General features: G+C 35.0%; 1 protein-coding gene across 12 annotated transcripts in view; it reads right to left on the reverse strand.

The window, feature by feature from the left end:
• Positions 1–3,290: 3,290 nt before the first annotated feature.
• LOC127847448 (spermatogenesis-associated serine-rich protein 2-like) overlaps positions 3,291–20,061 on the reverse strand; it is an 80,424-nt gene continuing 63,653 nt past the window's right edge. For 7 of the 12 annotated variants that reach the window (XM_052379361.1, XM_052379362.1, XM_052379368.1 and 4 more), the window contains exons 10-16: positions 18,121–18,179; positions 16,976–17,085; positions 16,374–16,476; positions 15,214–15,321; positions 14,012–14,160; positions 13,005–13,113; positions 3,291–12,265 (exon numbers count right to left, since the gene is read on the reverse strand). In XM_052379361.1, the coding sequence (XP_052235321.1) occupies positions 11,658–12,265; positions 13,005–13,113; positions 14,012–14,160; positions 15,214–15,321; positions 16,374–16,476; positions 16,976–17,085; positions 18,121–18,179 (1,246 nt within the window). In that variant the 3' untranslated portion in view covers positions 3,291–11,657. The remainder of the gene's footprint in view (positions 12,266–13,004; positions 13,114–14,011; positions 14,161–15,213; positions 15,322–16,373; positions 16,477–16,975; positions 17,086–18,120; positions 18,180–20,061) is intronic. The other 5 variants (XR_008033973.1, XR_008033971.1, XR_008033972.1 and 2 more) reach the window with 5 other exon arrangements.

Below are 20,061 nucleotides of genomic sequence, written 5' to 3' on the forward strand. Positions count from 1 at the left end.
AGTAAGCACAATTCAACATGTGGAAAACTCAATAAACCTTATACAGATAAGACCAATTCCATATAGGCCTATAGAGACGCTAGATGCCCTAGATCAATGAACGAGAAAGAAGTCTACATGTATAATTTGCAAAAAGAGAGGCATTCTTAAGGCGTTTATAGTTCGGTCAGAACGTTTTCGTGAATTTCTAAGGGAATTGTGGTGAAAAGAGCAGATGAAATAATAGTGTATGTTTATAGTTTATTTAAAAGAAAACCACATTACTTCTCACCAATTCTAAAACGGTTGTGTTAATTCCACCATGCTTGTTTTATTTATTTTGAGTGAAAGTATCTTTGACCTTTACCAAACTTGCTCCGGGTGTAAGGACAAGCTTGTTCTGTACATAAGCTAAAAATATTTAATAATATTAACTAAAGTTTACTTCTACTGTACTACTAAGATGCATTAAAATTTAATCGTTGCCGTCGAAGAACAACATAAATTAGATGGCCATTTATATATAGTGAATAAAAGTATGCATGCGTGTTACAGTAAATCTAACTTCAAAACGTAGATTGGGCTATTACGATTTTAAATCGCATAATTAGTTACTAAAAATGTCATTCTTCTGGTTGCAAAGGTATGAAGAACTAATGTTCTAAAATTTTAACTGTGTTGATATTTTTGTGTATGTTTTCAAGGTTCCGGCTTATGTTCCAAAACACACTTCATTGGCCATGCAAGTATAATAAAGTGTAGGGCGGTCAATGCTATACTATTTAATTAATATGACATTATAGAACGTACAGTATTAAGAACTTCATTAGAGTTTACTCTTTGAGCTGAACTCTTTTATTTAAAATAGTATTTAGCATTATAAACATACAAAGCAATAGATACATTTAGACTGTAACGTAGATCACACATGTTTACTTGTAATTATACTTTGATTGTTTAAAGTCTCGTAATTGTATTGATAGGATAATGCAGAAATAATTTTGGTTCTTATTATTAAAAGTTGTTCTTTATAAAACGCAATAAATATTAAAAGTCTAAAAATGAACATTGTATTCTTTTATTTAGGTAACGTTATTTACAAATATAGGAACAATCAATTAAGCTACAACAGAGAAATACTCTTTTCATCATCAAAGTATTCATCTCTCATAGAAAGATATCTTACAAATATATAATACATAGATCTTGGGTTGGTTTCAACATACACTGCAATTTACGTTACATACGGGTTATAAAAGTGCACTTGATGACCTTTGACCTACTTAAGAAAAGCCAAAATCAGTTTAAAAAAATTAGAAAACCCTTCAAGAATCAAATATAAGTTAGTTCAGAGTAAAAACAGTTATAGTATCTGATATTTCACAATTTTGGCAATGTTACCTCAATTTGTAAAGCAAAATGCACTCATTGACGATTTGACCTAATTACAGGGTCGTCAAGCATCCCAGAGCGTGACATCCCCTCCAGATTTTTAAAAAATGTATTTGCAATGATTATAACATAAAAGGAAACCATGCCTAAGAAATGCCATCAGATGTCAGATTTTAGGAAATTTTAGGCCAACTAAACCGCGTAAAACAATCGTGATTCATCGAATATGTCCGGAATCCTCCGTAAATGCGGATTAAAGCAATACATCGTCTGCTGATCCAGAGTGCGCGCAAAAGAGTTAGAAAACACCCAAAAAAGAAAGGGGAAAAAACGGTCGGTTTTTCAGTTAGGAAATATTTTTGAGAAAAAGGTAGGGGATCTGTATGTGCAAAACGTTGCATTTTTTCCGTTATATCATACAATATTTTATTTTAAACCAATCGATAATTTTAAATTGATGCTTGGAAAATCGAAATAAATCGAGAGCAACAGCTATGTTAAACTGATGAGAGATGTGCGGTTGTTGTACTCAGCATTTTTTCTTTAAACCATAGATCATAATATGAAATTGCATTTGAATATATTAAATACTTGCGGATGTATAATCCATACCAGATACAGACTATACAAACAATAATCAAAAGGCGATAACTTCAAAAATACTGACAAGAGAGTTGTGGTTCTTGTACGTTCTCTCCATGTCCTGGTTATATTGCTTTATTTAAGTACTAGTTCTTCTTGAATGCTCTGAGCTTTTATGAGTAGATACGGAGCGTCAATAGGCCCAAGTTGGATTATTGCAACTATTTTAAATACCATGAATACTAAATTTCATATTTAAAGAATTTTTTTAACAATAGTTTAAATCATAAATGCATTTCTTTAAACATGTTTAGTAGGTAAAGAACGAGAGAATTAACACTACGGAAAAGATATATTTTGTTTAGTTGTCCATTGGCAAGTAAAAATTTACTTATTTCGCCACCCCTGGATTCCTTTTAATATTTACAGAGGAATGCTCCTTATTGAAGTGTTTAAATCTTTTCAACGCTTATGAATGTATGCTCCTCACATGAACGACAAACCAAGAGCAATAACGCTGAAGGTAGAGAATAGACGGTTATGATATTGTTCATGGAATTTCAATTAGATACATCTATCATTTGATAAAGATTCATTGGATTACTTTCAGTACATGAAGAATAATGCTAAACACAAGAAACTTACTTTACAATAAAATAAGCAAAGGGTCACAACTCCTAAAAATACAGACAAAAGAGTTGTGGTTCATGCACTCTACACTCATTGTCCTCTATCCATGTCCAAATATCTTAATTACTTATAAGTTATTCAAATACTAATTAGTTGTGCTCGTCTGAAGGACATTTAAGTATGGTCCTTGCACTCATTAACCTACCCTAACCCAGTTACACTCTGCACAAGAACAGGGACAGACCTGATGTATAGAAGACCAGACAAACGATGAATACATGTATGCATCCTTTTAGGGGCATAAAGATTGTGTTCACGCAAATTTATCAATATATAAAAAGAATCACTATAATTGAATCAAAGATCTCCTTTATTACACTTACACATCGTAATTTGGAACCACTGGCCACTTCTGAAGGTCATGATTATGTAAGGTAATAACTGGTACTGTTCAAACCATTTTACTATTTCGAGTCACTGTGACCTTGACCTTTGACCTAGTGACCTAAAAATCAATAGGGGTCATCTGCCAGTCATGATCAATGTACTCATTAAGTTTCATGATCCTAGGCCTAAGCGTTCTTGAGTTATCATACGGAAACCATCTGGTGGACGGACCGACCGACGGACCGACCAACCGACATGTGCAAAACAATATACCCACTCTTCTTCGAAGGGGGGCATAAAAAACAACAACATAACACGCATTGATTCATACAGCCTTTATTAGTTTAATACTAGAAGCATCTTCCTTAATCACAGAGTCAATTTCAAAAAGATGATAGATTCATTGTGGCCAGTTGAGGACTTGTATGTAGGGTGGGGATCAAAATAAACCATGAGCATGGACCGTTACCCGAATGAGGCTATACACAAAAATGAGTCTTCTTCAGTGAAAACAGGGCATAATGCATGTGTGTAAAGTGCAGTCCGCACAGGCTAATCAGGGACAACACTTTCCACCTAAATTGGATTTTTGAAAAGAAGAGACTTCATTTAAACGAAAAATGTCATATAAGTGGAAAGTGCCGTCCCTGATTATCCTGTGCGGACTGCACAGGCTAATCTGGGACGACACTTTACGCACATGCATTATGCCCAGTTTTCTCAGAACGCGATTAAAATCATGATTTCATGTGGCAACACGATGAAACACCCACCAATAGTCTTTCGCACAGTCAGCAATACACATGCACACACTATCCAGGACCCCTATACACAAAGCATCTTATGGAAAACTAAATAGTGTCAGAAGTTTAGAAAGTTCAATAATTTCTTAATATCTGAAAATTCACCAAAGTCTGTAGTGGCTTTGTTTACAAAAATGCATGAATCAATATATTTACACTTATATGCTTCAAATATGTAAGTACTTATATCTTTAATACATGTATTTACCATTTTTACAACATATGTTATTACACATTATTGAATATTATACATGAATTTCACCATATGGGGCCATGTTCCAAAGAGTACTATTAAAGTATTCACAAAATTTGTGTCTTTGTTTTTATTTAAGGAAAAAAATCCAAAACTCTACAAAAACTGTCCAGAAAGAAACTTGTTAAAGCATCAAGACATAAGCATTATCATGGCAGTTGATAGCAAATACTAATACATGAATGTAGGAAACAAATACATATAAAGTTTGCACTTAATCAATTATATTTAATGAAATACTTTTTAGATTTTTACTATATATGGTTGCCCAAGGATCTTGATTCATATACATCAAGAAAAAAAACTTACAGCTGAAGTTGCAACAAAAACTGTAATTGCAAATATAATCAGAAAGAAAAATATACGATGTCAACATACAAAATATAATAAACTAGTAACAGTTGTAGGCTATAAACACATTAACCAGAGCCCGTATTTACCAACTCATTCTTAGACTTAAAAATAAAGAACAGATTTGGAACCAAGAAAAATGCGTTCCGTGTTTGAATATATCGTAATACAGGCCTCCACTTGTGCATATGTTATTACAGAAAACGTTCTACGTGAAGAATGTTGTCAATAGAGGTGGTCTGCGCCAAGTTTGAATACAAATTTAAGCAATTGTTGAATTTATAAATTTAAAGAATATTCTTTATGTTAAGTCTTAAGTCTAAGAATTGTTGGGTGAGTACAGGCCCAGCACTGAAACAAATATAACAAAATATTTTTTCATATATTTTATAATATACAGGTTATGGAAAACAAGTTTTGTTTGGCACAGAAAAAGAGCTTAACATAACTATAATTTTAATATGTTTGAGACTAAAAACTATTTCGTAAATACCCATGCATAATGCATTAAATAATCAAAATCTACAACACTAATTACATACTCTAAATATTAACAATCATTAAAACATAAGCATTCAGTTGTCAATATAACATAATTCCACACAATAAATTCATAAACAATAAGAAATAAAAAATTGTTGATGACCCCCCTCCATCCACCTCCTTAATACAAAACAAAACAACCCATCTACATTGTTGCTTTGTTAAGTTGATTTAAATACCACAATGGCTGCTGTATGTCACACGAAAGTACAAATAGTTAGCTAGAAGTTATAAATAATGACTCTGGTTTATTGATAAAAAGAAAAAAGAGCAAAAAATGGCAAAAAATCATTATATTGTTTATCGCCAAATAAACAAATCCAAACAAATAACAATTTCTTAATGTAATACTGTCAATTGATTAAAAATCAGCAGTGTACAGGGTGGATTATGTAAGGACCTTAAAAATAGCAAGGACAATCTTTGTACCAAACAAACAAAACAGTTACATTCAAAAGAGATCTTTAAGTCACATTTATACCTGATACACACCAACAAAACGTTTCCGTTTAGATCAACTTTAGTTTAACAACCAGTGTAATAGTGCAAGACACAAAATTTAAAGCGAGGAATATCAACAGAATAAATTGAGAGATATTTCTTTAAAAAAAGATTTTTCCTGAACAGTTAAGACTAGGCATTATACAATTTTTCAATTGACATTTTGCATTAACCCATTTATGCCTAGCGGACTCTCCCATCCTTCTAAATTGGATCAATGTATTTCCAAAATTAGGGATGTCTAGTATATTTATTTCTATATTTAGAATATTTCTTACAGAAATTCCTTTAAGCAAACAGCGCAGATCCTGATGAGACGCCGCATCATGCAGCATCTCATCAGGGTCTACGCTGTTTGCCAAGGCCTTTTTTCTATCCGCTAAGCATAAATGGGTTAAGGGGCCCATGAGGCATGACAAATCATAAAGCACATTTAGAAAAACATAATACATACATACAAGTACAGCATGTTTGTATAAGACAATATTAAACATGAAAAATACACAAGTAATAAAGAGCACAGTGCATAGTTTAAAACAATGTACATTCAGAAATTCGCAAACAGTTTAACAAATATTCATTCAAAACAGCCCATGAAAGTTGGAGGTGTAAAGAAATACACACAAATAGAATACTTGTTTTAAATATTATATTCATGTCGCGTACAGCACTACTTGTACGTCAAATCACAGGCAATTTCGTTGATGAGATAACAACAACCAATGTCAGTCTATATAGAACATGTGTAAATGGCAAACACAATATTTATATTAAACAAGAAATGTGTTTGTCAGAAACACTATGTCCCCTACTGCGTCGCTTTGAAGCCATATATTTGACCTTTTACCTTGAAGGATGACCTTGACATTGACCTTTCACCACTCAAAATGTGCAGCTCCATGAGATACACATGCATGCCAAATATCAAGTTGCTATCTTCAATATTGCAAAAGTAATGGCAAATGTTAAAGTTTGACGCAAACACACAAACAAACAAACAAACCAACAGACCCGGCAAAGCCAATATGTCCCCAACTATAGTGGTGGTGGACATAAAAATCTACCTTACAACAAACAGTTTACTAGTTTTTCATTGGTTAGCCTCGTGACATGTTGACCTTTTTTTCAACACTAGGTTAAAAGTGCTGAGTATAAGATATTTTTTTTTTAAATCAACAGAAAAATAACAAACAAAAATTAGTAAATAAAAGTTAGCTACATTCATTGTGTTATTTTGTTAATGCTGATAAAAGAATGGTGGTTGTTAACGAACAAGCACAGTTTGATACATGGTAGAACATTAACATGTAAATACCAGCTTGATGACCAGGCTTGTATGCATCATTTCAAATAAATATGATAAAACTCCAGCAGATTAACATTCATAGTGTTAAATTGGGACTTTTTCAGCAGTCAAATGGACTCCTTATTTTACAAATATCACAAGTAAAACCAATAATGCATAGAGTGAATACAGAGAGTGCATACCTGTTTATTGACCTAAGGCATGCCATGAGTGAATCACAGGTGTAAGATGCAATATGTAGTCATGATATAAAATAATAATAATAGCATAAATGCAATCAATTTCTGTGGAAATACATATTGAATAGATGCACCTTTTTTCATTTAGTATAAACCAACACTTTAACTATAGGCAATTAAGTTTGTGCACTTGAACCATGCTTTTCTATGCAAACACAAATGTCATACATTACAACTTCACAAAATTGAGACCAAATTTAGAGACCTTTCATGGTTACACCTGAGGTCAAAGGTTGCAGACCCAAAAAGGACGCATTCTGACATGGCTTGTTGCCGATCAAGCTAGTCAAAATGAGGGCAACGATTTGATGCCAAGCGCCAGGAATAAAAGATTTTGGAAGTAAAGATTTTTAAACGTACAGCTCTCTTATAAGTAAAACAATGACTGGCCCTCGAATTGAAAGGGGTTACATTATAATAAACACACTATTTTCTTTACTTTATAAAGTAATTTAAACATGACCCTCAACAATCACTAATACATTTTATACTAATTTATCACTTTTATACAGTTATGTCTAATTTCAAACATGACCCTCAACAATTACTAATAAACTATTTCTGAGACATGTACAAGAGTTCAAGAGCTACACACCTTTGAATATACATGTATTACTACCACTTAAAATAAGACTGCTTCTGTCTTGACCACAATTATCATACAAATAAACAATTCACCCTTTACCACTTTGGTATGTATTTTCACGCATTTGTAGTCCCTTATATTTAATTATTAAAGACTTTTCTTACTAATTTCAAGTTGTAAAGGCTTCATTTCCAACCCTTAGATACTGATGAGCAGCACACAGCATATAACCTGAACAGACTGCGAGTTACTTGCAGGCTGTTCTGGTTTTATGCTGTTTGCACATTGCCATTTTCACCTTGCCTCTGAGTGGGAATGGGTTAAATAACCTTCATAATATTAAAAAAATAAGTTGTATGACCTTTTGTGTTGTGTTTTACTGTTTTATCAATTATGGCCTTATTTTTATTAAAATGGCCTTAGTAAAATTAAGTTTACCCCAGTAATTTGTTTAAAGATAATATACTCCATGTTGCGATCATGAAAACTGGAAGTCAAGGAGCTACATATTTAAGAATGACATTTATAATTATTGTTATTCGGAGACTGTTGAAAACAAAACTTGTGCACTATTTGTCTTAACCCTTTAAGCGCTGGAACCAAATTTTATAGGCCTTTGCATACCGTTTGGATCCAGATGAGACTCCACAGAACGTGGCGTCTCTTAAGGATCCAAACTGTTTGCTATTCTGATAATATTCTTTGAAAAAAAATCGAAGAAAATGCTAATTTTAGACATTCAGCAGACAACATTTTAGCAGATGACAAATTTCCCAGCATGCTAAGGGTTAACTGCCAACAGTGATTGATAAACAAGAGGGCCATGATGGCCCTGAATCGCTCACCTGACTAACCAAATACAATCCCAACCCAGATTTCATCAAGATAAACATTCTGACCAAATTTTATAAAGATTAGATGAAAACTGTCACCTCTATTGTTTACACAAGGTTTTTCTATTATTTGACCTAGTGACCTAGTTTTTGACCCCAGGTGACCCAAATACAATCCCAACCCAGATTTCATCAAGATAAACATTCTGATCAAATTTTATAAAGATTGGATGAAAACTGTGACCTCTATTGTCTAAACAAGGTTTTTCTATTATTTGACCTATTGACCTAGTTTTTTACCCCAGATGACCCTAATACAATCCCAACCCAGATTTCATCAAGATAAACATTCTGACCAAATTTAATAAAGATTGGATGAAAACTGTGAACTCTATTGTCTATACAAGGTGTTTCTATTACTTGACCTAGTGACCCAGTTTTTGACCAAGTGACCTAGTTTTCGACCGCAGATGACCCAAATACAATCCCAACCCAGATTTCATCAAGATAAACATTCTGACTAAATTTCATAAAGATTGGATGAAAACCTCTACTGTCTACACAAACAAATTGTTGAAGGTTTTTCTATTATTTGACCCAGTGACCTAGTTTTTGACCTCAGATGACCCAAATACAATCCCAACCCAGGTTTCATGAAGATAAACATTCTGACCAAATTTCATAAAGACTGGATGAAAACTGCAACCTCTATTGTCTACACAAGGTTTTTCTTTTATTTGACCTAGAGTTTGACCTAGTGACCTAGTTTTTGACCCAAGATGACCCAAATACAATCCCAACCCAGATTTTATCAAGATAAACATTCTGACCAAATTTCATTAAGATTGGATGAAAACTGTGACCTCTACTGTCTACACAAGGTTTTTCTATTATTTGACCTAGTGACCTAGTTTTTGACCCCAGATGACCCAAATACAATCCAAACCCAGATTTGATCAAGATAAACATTCTGACCAAATTTCATAAAGATTGGATGAAAACTGTGACCTCTACTGTCTACACAAGGTTTTTCTATTATTTGACCTAGTTTTTGACCTAGTGACCTAGTTTTTGACCCCAGATGACCCAAATACAATCCCAACCCAGATTTTATCAAGATAAACATTCTGACCAAATTTCATAAAGATTGGATGAAAACTGCGACCTCTATTGTCTACACAATGTTTTTCTATTATTTGACCTATTATGTGACCTAGTTTTTGACCTAGTGACCTAGTTTTTGACCCCAGATGACCCAAATACAATCCCAACCCAGATTTCATGAAGATAAACATGCTGACCAAATTTCATAAAGATTGGCTGAAAACTGTGACCTCTACTGTCTACACAAACAAATTCTTGACGGACGCACGCACACACGCTCGCACGTATGCACATACGGACACCCGACATCACACGGTCACATAAGCTCACCATGTCACTTCGTGACAGGTGAGCTAAAAAAGTGACTGATTTGAAAATGAAGTTGTGAGATATCTGCTATTGAAAGGCACACATGACTCTGTCAAACATGTATCATTCCCAAACTGCAAAACAACCTTACATGCCATGTACAACCTACTATAAACTATATATGTATCACTTGTTTAGGCCAAAACTATAATTACAAACAGTATGTTCATTTATTCTTATACGGCTAGGTCAAAGCAGACTTCAACAAATAAACTCTTGAAAATACAACAATGTATCAGTGCTTTGATACTTTCTTTCATAAGATTTCTGCTTTCAATTCATCACAACACAGTATTACTGGCCCAATATACATGAACATGAAAAGCCAAATAGATCTTTGAAGAAAGCACTTTTGCATTGAAATTACATCCAGAAATTAATGTTAACAATAAAATAATATGTTTATAGATAATATGTTTGAATGAAAAAAGCTAAAAAAGATCAAGTTTAAGGTGCTAAGTACAATTACTTCAAGAATTATGAAGTTGGTCAAAACGCAGTGCACAAACACATTTATTCTCTGTGTCAAACCAGAGATCCGCAATGACAACATCATACAAAATCAATGAAAAAAAACTAATGTGTAAAGACAATAAACAAAAGAGTGGTTTCTTATAGTGTTCAAATGTGAATTAAGAAAAATATCATTAGAAGGATAAAACTCTTAAACGCTTAATGGTGCTGTAATGCATGTTTCCATTCTGCTTGACTTCATTAATTGTTAAACCAAAAATTAAGTTTGATTCTTCTCAAGATTCTACTGTTAGCAACGTTCAATGACATAACAAGAGCACCGCATAACGGGTGCCACTCTCGGCTGCGAAAGCTTGTCATATTTTTATTTTTGTTACAGGTCAGAGTGAATTGTGACCTAGTGACCCAAAAATAGGTGTGGTCTGAGAACTCATCAAGGTGCAGCTACATATGAAGTTTCAATGTTGTAGGTGGAAGCACTTTTATTTTAGAAGCAATGTTCAAAACCTTAACAAAATGTTAAGGTTTCAGCGGACGACGACGGACATGACGAGCTGGCTATGACAATACCTCGGGTATTCTCCGAAAACAGCCGAGCTAAAAATGACAACGTACGCCACAAATTCAGTCGATGTATAGCTTGGTCCAGCATGTGCGGTGGCAACTTGTACATAAACTCTAGACCATTTGAATATTGGAAAACCATTAACGTTGTCGGAAAAAAAACAAGCAACCCATGACAAGCAGTATGCATTTAACCCTTTCAGTGCTGGAATCGAATTTTGAAGATCTTTGCAAACAGTTTGGATCCTGATGAGACGTCACAGAACGTGGTGTCTCATCAGGATCAAAACTGTTTGCTATTCTGATAGTATTCTTGGAAAAAAAATCGAAGAAAATGCTAATTTTAGAAATTCAGCAGACAACATTTTAGCAGACGACAAATTTCCCAGCATGCAAAGGGTTAAAGGGCACAGTCAGAGTGATACAGCAACAATATATCAAGTGAATCAAAAACATCAATAAGATACAATATATTTACATCACAAATGCATGGATGTCCAATTTATACCTAACCATCACAAAATGAAATGGCATACTACATGTATTTCATACTAAATTAATCATGTCAAAAATATAAATGTAATCATCTGTATAACAATATATTGCAATAATCACATAATGAATGGTTATTTTGAAAAATAATTCAGATATATCCCTCAAAAATAAATTTGCACTTTTTTAACAAAAATAAACATTTGTAAGATTACTAAATATACTCCTTAAATACATTCGTTGACTAGATTCCTTATATTGACCCGCAGTTAACCTTCTTTATTCTCAGTGGATTCTGCTCCACGTGACTCTGACTTGTTACTATTGTTTCCAGGTGGTTGATTGCCAAGGGCGCCAGGTGACCTGTTTACTGGACCTCCACGACCCCGTCCCCTTCTGGGACTCCCAGAAGACCCCTGGGCCCCTTTTCTGGGGCTCTCAGCATCTCCCCTCTGAGCACTAGATTTCTGAGGGCTGGACCCACGACCTGATGCTGACCCTCCTCGTCTGTTACCGCGGTTACCACCAGGACTTCTGGGTTTGTCCTCGGGTTTGCTACCAGCATTGTTCAGAACCGTAGTACTGTCTGAAGTACTGTTTGAATTGTCAATTACATTCCCTGATGGTGGGTTTGTTGTGTCATTACCTCCCCTATTTCTATCACCGCGGTAACCACCTCGACCTCGTCCGGGCCCTCCCCGGTTCGACCCTCGACCCCCACCCTGGGGACCGGTTTTCCTTCCTATAAAGATGACTCTATCCCCACTACTGGTCTGCGTGAACCCACTGCGTCCATCCTCCTGTGGTTTCTCAGCCACAGGCTGGTCTCCTCGGGGACGGTCGTTTCTTCTGCGTTCACGATTGCCACGTGGTCCACCTGCAAGCAAAATAGTGATAAATTAAATGTAACTTTCTAAGGGACTACAAACGCGCGAAAATACGTATCTAAGTGGTTAAGGATTAAATTAATGATTCATCCTTCTGCAGAAAAGCTTAAAAACAAACTGTAAAGCAACAGAGCCATTGAGCCTCAGTCTGAGAAAACAGGGCTTAATGCATGTGTGTGAAGTGTTGTCACAGATTAACCTGTGCATTCAGCTCATCTTAGACAGAGAATAATAGGTTAGTGTTGATTATAGATCAGGTTTATCATGCGAGGCTTAGAAAACAAAAAGCACGAGCCTTGGAAAGTGCTTTTTCGTTTTCGTGCCGAGCATGATAAACCTTATCTATAATCAACACTGATCTATTATTCTATTTATCCCACTTTTTATTTTGTAAACCTTTTTGTTTAAACAAAATTATTTTGACTGGATAATTTCGCTGGATTTATGACGTCATTTCGTCGAAATATTGACGTCATTTCCTGCTGTTGATTATAGATGATATTTAATCAATGGGGCTTTAATCAACCCAATTCGCTGTAAAAGTGGGATAAAACACTTTTTGCTAAACTAGATTTTCAATAAAAAGAGACTTTCTTTAAACAAAAAATACTGTAAAAGCATAAAGTATTATCCCTGATTAGCCTGTGCAGACCGAGAATGTAGCCTGTGATGTCACTTTACACACATGTATCAAGCCCCATGTTCTGAGAGCACCGCTCATACACATACCCCTCGCAGAAGAGGTAGCCACATTTTTAGGAGTGTCAGTCTCTGCTGCAACTGTGGGGGCCGCAGGGGCAGAGCTGATCCGTTCTGGGTACGTCTGTACTGGAATGCCCTTCAAAACAGCAGAAATGCCAATGAAAATTTTGACTAACTAAACAGCAAAAATACACGCACTGATGGAACATTGATTTTTAGGCGTGAATTTAACAAAATAATATTTTCCCAATGAATTGATTAAAACTATTTTGTGTAAGGTAATGGAAAGTTAACACAAAAACAAACAAGTTTTGAACTCACAGCTCCTCCCCATTCTAAAGATATAATGTCATCACAACAAAAACTCATAACAACCTTAACAACTGATGCACCCAAATTACATGCCAACGTGATAAACATGGAAATTGTAAACTGACACACCAGTCTACTTCACAAATATACACAAAGTGGAATGCCAGCCAGTGAAGACAAACCTTATTTAACAATATGTTCCTTTATTTATGAAAAGTGACTTTATTTAACCATGTGACACTTCAACTATGACATGTGACCATATTTCAATATGTAACCCTCTATTAATGGAAAGTGACCTTTTCTTACAATGAACCCATTATTTATGACAAGTGCCCTTATTTAAGCGTTACATTCTTTTTATATGACAAGTGAACTTTTTTAAGTGCGTGGTCTTTTATCTATGACAATTGACGTTATTTGAGCATTTTGCATTTTATTTATCACAAATGACCATATTTAGCATGTTGTCCTTTATTTTTAGACAAGGACCTTTTTTAAGCGTGTGGAGCTTTATTTATGCCAAGAGATATTATTTAAGCATGTTTTTCTTAATTTATGACAAGTGACATTATTTCAGTGGGTGGTCAATTTTTTATGACAAGTGACAAATTGTAAACCAGTGTGACACAGCAAAAAAACACACCCAGACAACACCCAGACACAACACACAAATATGCAACAAACAGTATTAAAAACCTTCTAACTCCCATGATACTGACCTCTAGGGTGAGGGAGTGTTTGAGCCTCCTCTGTAACTCTGCAATCTCATGGGCCTCTGCAGGGTCCACATGGGGGACAGAGGGCTTAATGGTGTCTGTAGGGGCTGCACTGGGCTTAGAGGGACCAGATGGTGGGACTGTATGGGTACCTGCAGCATAGTAAAGATCAATTCAGTTTTTGTGCATATTTTATTCAAACATTTTCATTTTTGTCCAAACTGTTGCTACCCCTTTCATATCTAACACTACCCACGTTTAGTTGTTTTTACAAAAGCCTTTTCAGCTTGCGAGATACTAGGGTGTCATATATTGGAATAAAAAATGGCATGATTTATTATTATTTACAATTGCGTAATGAGTTTTCGCAACCAGCCAGGATTGCATTATATCAATACATAACACCCATCAACTGTCTAAATTGAAACTTTGGTTTAAAAAAACTTTACACTATGCATGTTTTTCTATGGTAACTCAGGCAGGTTATAAATCTGCACAGTTGGAAGCCCTCATTTTTTCATTTGTATGCCTCAGACTTCCTCATTATTTACTGGCTGATAAACAATGGAAATGCAATAATTCTTTATTACTTTACAAGGCAATACATATCAGCTGACTGAAATGGAACCAGAAATAGGACTGAAATGTTGGTGCATCAGCATGTTTTTGTTAAATGAAAAATGAATAAATAAGTGCAACAAAACTTTATTTGTAAATTATTGATGAACAGAAAAGAGATGACTTTGTAAAACCTGCAAGTCGGACTAAGGAATCTAAACTGTTTGTGGGCTATCCCTTATGTGTCTCTATATGAGAGTGCAACACACTTCTACAGCGATTTTTTTTTCTGCGGGAAAAACCTGAAATTGGGATAATTCGTGTCCTGAAGTCTTCATATTGGAAAATTGGTGTATTTTAGTTTTTGCTCCAAAATACTTTAAAATTGATAACTAAATTTTGTCAAATTGTCAAAATTACATTTATATAGGTTAAAGCCATAGATCTGCATAGGAAAACTAACTAAATGTTGCACTTTATTAAAAAAATTATATATTTTGTTTGTTTTGCATTTGAGAAACCTTCATCTGGGATTTTTTTGAAAGCAATTAGGAAATTTGTAGTCTTTTCCTCATTGGGAAAGTGCCATTTACCGGTGCTTTATCAAGAAGGAAAACAATTGCTGTTCTACTCCCCACCATACTTACTGCTACTCCCCGTGGCCTGTATACTGCTTTCCACGGTGCCTGTGCTGGTGAGTACCGCATCCACTACTGAGCTGCCATGCCACTGGTAGGAACTCTTCACAGGAACAACTGCAGAGAGAAATGTTCGAGTTAAATTGTGAATATTATTAAGATTTTTAAAATAATTTACTTCTGGAAATGTTTGACTACTAAAACTGGTTTGACAAAAATTATATAATGCTGGTGCATGGTAACTGACCGTCAATGCAGTCTTGTTGACAGTCTACGTTACGTTTGCACATAAATTTGAAGAAAAACATTTTTACATACCAAAATATGGAAAAATACTAGATTTTTTGCCCCCAAAATACTGCTTATGGAGAAGTAAAATGTATAGAACAAGCGATAAATAAACACCTACTCCTGTGGTTAGATTACAATCACTATACCCAGTAATGATATACAATATCTTGTATTTATTCAGCCTCCAGATTAAACAAGAGATGTGTTTGTCAGAAACACAATGCCCCCTATTGCACCGCTTTGAAATAAAATTTCAATATATCCTTTGGCAGGTATAGAAATTATCTCCCTTTTAAAGCTTATTACTTCCCTTGGATTGTATTTTTTGACTTTTAATCTTGAAGGATGACCTTGACCTTTCACCACTCAAAATGTGCAGCTTCATGAGATACACATGCATGCCAAATATCAAGTTGCTATTTTCAATATTGCAAAAGTTATCGCAATCTTTAACCAAGGTTAAAGTTTTGGGACAGAATGACAGACAGACAGGCCAAAAACAATATGCCCCCGATCATTCGATCCGGGGGGCATAAAAATTTGGTACCTTCTTTAATCCTTTCCAACTCAGAATTATAGTGACAATGGCTATGTGCAAACAGCATAAATCCAGAACAGCCTGAGTAACTCGTAGTCTGTTCAGGTTTTAGGCTGTTTGCTGCTAATCAGTATCTAAGGGTGGAAATAAAGCCTTTAAACTTTAAATGTAGTTAGAAAGGTCTTAAATCAAATTTAACTTTTAAAGGGACTACAAATGCGTAAAAATGCGTATCTTATATCTAAGTGATAAAGGGTTAAGTCTGTTTTTTTAATATTATGCCATTACATCACTAGGGAGCATAACCCATGTATGGGATTATACAAGGAATGATATATACCTTCTGCAAACTGCTGGATCCGCTTTTTCATCGAGTCATCATCGTACACGAACCTTGTGACACGGGCAATGTCTTCGTCCAGCTTTCGCTCACTCACAAAGTGCTGAAATGGAAAACAAAAGTGACATGTTAATTTATCATTACAAGTTTTTTTTTCATCTGAAACTTGCTCTACTCATTTAAACTATTTCACCATATTTCATGTAATGTAAAGTGAAGATATAGCTTTCTAAACAAAATGACACATCCTATAATGTCAGCATATGTTTAATCTCCCCAAACTTATAATCATTTGTGGAAGACCCAAAAGAGGGGGTAGACATTCCGTAAACTCGCCCTGGCGTACTGGATATGGTGTCCACCTAGCAATTGGGAGGTCATCCGTTCGATCCCCACTGTGGGAGCGTTCTTTAGATCTTCTGCATTAACACTAAGTACTGGTTCTAGTCCCAGGAAATGGACTCAAATAAGCCTTAGGATTTTCCATGCAATCAAGCTAAAATAAATAGGTTTAAACTAAACTAAACTAGACTGTTACGTAATATTTGACATTGCCATTGGGATAGTTTCCTGTGTAAATATTGTTATCTGGGCTTACAGACCTTGATATCGGCCCTGAGTTCAGTCAACTGGGGCTCTGTGAGCCGCTCTGCGCGGTCAATCATGGTCTTCAACTGGGTGGCCTGGCCTTGGCGTGTGATGAATGTAGCATCTGCAAATATGTTGCTTATTGAGCCCCGTACTAGAAAAACTGGGCTAAATGCATAAGCCGTGAGTGTCGTCACAGATCAATGACAACACTTTCCGCTTTTATGGAAGTTTTCTATTAAAGGAAATCTCTTCTGAACAAAAATCCAGTTTAGGAAGGAAGTGTCGTTTCTGATTAGCCTTCAGGCTTATGCATATAAATATGTTGATAATTGATTGAAAGGGGAGTTAATTGTTCTTTCAATGTAACAAAACATCAATGAAACTAGGGATTTCAAGATAATTCCTTAACAATTCAGGATTTTGGTGAACTGAATGTTTCACTTGAGGACTTCAGGAAATGCCTATTTTCTTCAAAATTTCGAGAAATGACTTCAAATAGAGACACAATTTTACATAGTTTTAGTAGAGGCCTTCAAAAGGATTCAGGCAATGTGTCAAATTTTCTTTTTTGATTTTCATGAATACATTACTATTGAATACAATGCATACATTCTTTTTTTGATCCTATGACTTTTTTTGCAAATTTTTATTTTGCCAAATAGCGAGCAAGTCCTGAATAAACTCCTTTAACCTAGTATCATATTAATAATAAGGCAGGCAACAAAGGTAGTCTTTCTCGGCTATGATATCTGTTGTCTTAATATCTAATGGTCTCATATTGAGTTGATAAGAAAGGGATGACCATTTCTGTAATACATGAATGGCTTTTTTTTTCTGTTTGTGACGCCGCCCTTGGCACCTAACTTTGTGAAAAAAAATCACAAACTTTTCAAAACTGTAAAACAAATGAGTTGCACATTCTTGAAAATTGTGATTAATTGAGTCGCAAACTTCTCATATTTGTGGAAAAAAACCCGGCTATTTTCTTAGATGGACAAGAGCCCTCACATGCATATGTTTATTCCAAGCTACCTGGATTTCATCAAATTTTATTTACATATTTTTTAACTACTTCTATAAAAGTAAAATAGTTATTCAGCCATGCCATGAAATATAAAACAGGTGAATATGTGAAAGTCAGAAGTCCACCACTTACGGCCTGCTGCTCTGACTGCATTCAACTCTACAACCAATGAGGACTCCTTGGCATCCAAACTGAAATCAATACCCACACTTCATCATTTGGTATTTCATTTCAGCCTTGCTGTGGGAAAACCAGGAGTGGTATTCCAGAAGCATCTTAAGTCATTTCTTAAAGGGACTGTCAACCACCACGACGAAGAAAAGAAAAGTTGTAAAATACCGTATGTTTTAACAATTATTAGTTTATATTGATTTAAATATCACATCTGGTATATAACATTACTTGAAAAAAAGTTGTTAATTTTTCATATTTTCAGTATATTCGGTAATACATTTTACTGGGTATGTCTACCAGGTAACTACCAGTTAACAATAAATAACGCCAGTAGATTGATCATCATCGTCACGTGGTATACCCAGGAATCCATATAGTACATGCTTAGTGCATTGTATATATTTTATATATAAAATGATCAATCTACTTGCGTTGTTTATAGTGTCTATATCGTTATGTCATCTATTTTTCGCGATGTACTTTCGATTTCACATCGCAAAATTTATATTACCAAATATACTGAAAATATAAACTTTTTTTCAAGTAATGTAATATACCATTCGTGGTATTTTAATCAATATTAACTAATAAGTGTACACAAATACGGTATTTTACAACTTTTCTTTTTTTCGTCGTCGTGGTTGCCAGTCCCTTTAAAGAATTTCACTTAAGTTCAAAATTAGAATGTTTTGTATTTCTTTACTAAATAAGGAATTCTTTTGGTATTCCTAAAATAACATTGACATAATGATGTTATTTTGATGTAATTCTTGATGCCTAACTATTGCAATAGGAAATGAAACGCTTAAGAAAATTTCCCAATTCAAGGATAAGAATAAAATTTAACTTAAGATGCTTCTGGAATACGACCCCTGCAGGCTTATTGCATGTTTGTAAAGTGTCCTGCCAGATAAGCCTGTGTAGCATGTACAGGTTATTCAGGGACTACACTATCCTCTATTCAGGGACTACACTATCCTCTATTCAGGGACGACACTATCCTCTATTCAGGGACGACACTATCCTCTATTCAGGGACGACACTATCCTCTATTCAGGGACGACACTATCCTCTATTCAGGGACGACACTATCCTCTATTCAGGGACGACACTATCCTCTATTCAGGGACGACACTATCCTCTATTCAGGGACGACACTATCCTCTATTCAGGGACGACACTATCCTCTATTCAGGGACGACACTATCCTCTATTCAGGGACGACACTATCCTCTATTCAGGGACGACACTATCCTCTATTCAGGGACGACACTATCCTCTTCTTCTGTATTTTTTTTATCGCTTTTGAGCAAAAATCAACTCTAGGCGGAATGTGTAGTCCCTGATTAGCCAATGCAAACTGCATATCCTAATCTGGGATGACACTTTCCGCACATGCATAAAACCCATTTGACCAGAGTGAGTTTCATTTTGAAATAAAATTACATTTAGTTAAATAAACCATTTAATCAGTTACATTATTAATTCAATATGTTATAACAGAGCAATCAAAACGATATGTAATCTCATCCATAGGACAGCTTCTATTTCAACCAGGTCACACACAACTTTACTATCACAGCTGCAACAAGATTAACGACCCTATCCCAATAGCTGACAACAGACTCTCACATTAAATATGCAAATTTGAGGAACAGAAAAGGTAAGGTATTTACATGGCCCTGTGTGTCACATACCCATGTTCATCTCATAAGTAACTGACTTGACTTTCTTGACTGGAGCGATCTATAGAATAGGATAAATACATAAGCCTAAAGCCGGTGTGTCATGTAACCGTGTCTGATCACAACCATGCATGCCGTCATTTTCTTGACAGAGCGATATTTAGACTATGGAATAGCTAGACATTTACATGGCTCTGTGTCTGGTACCAGAGTC

The sequence above is a fragment of the Dreissena polymorpha genome, chromosome 10 (genome assembly GCF_020536995.1).
Source record: "Dreissena polymorpha isolate Duluth1 chromosome 10, UMN_Dpol_1.0, whole genome shotgun sequence".
Taxonomy (NCBI): Eukaryota; Metazoa; Mollusca; class Bivalvia; order Myida; family Dreissenidae; genus Dreissena; species Dreissena polymorpha.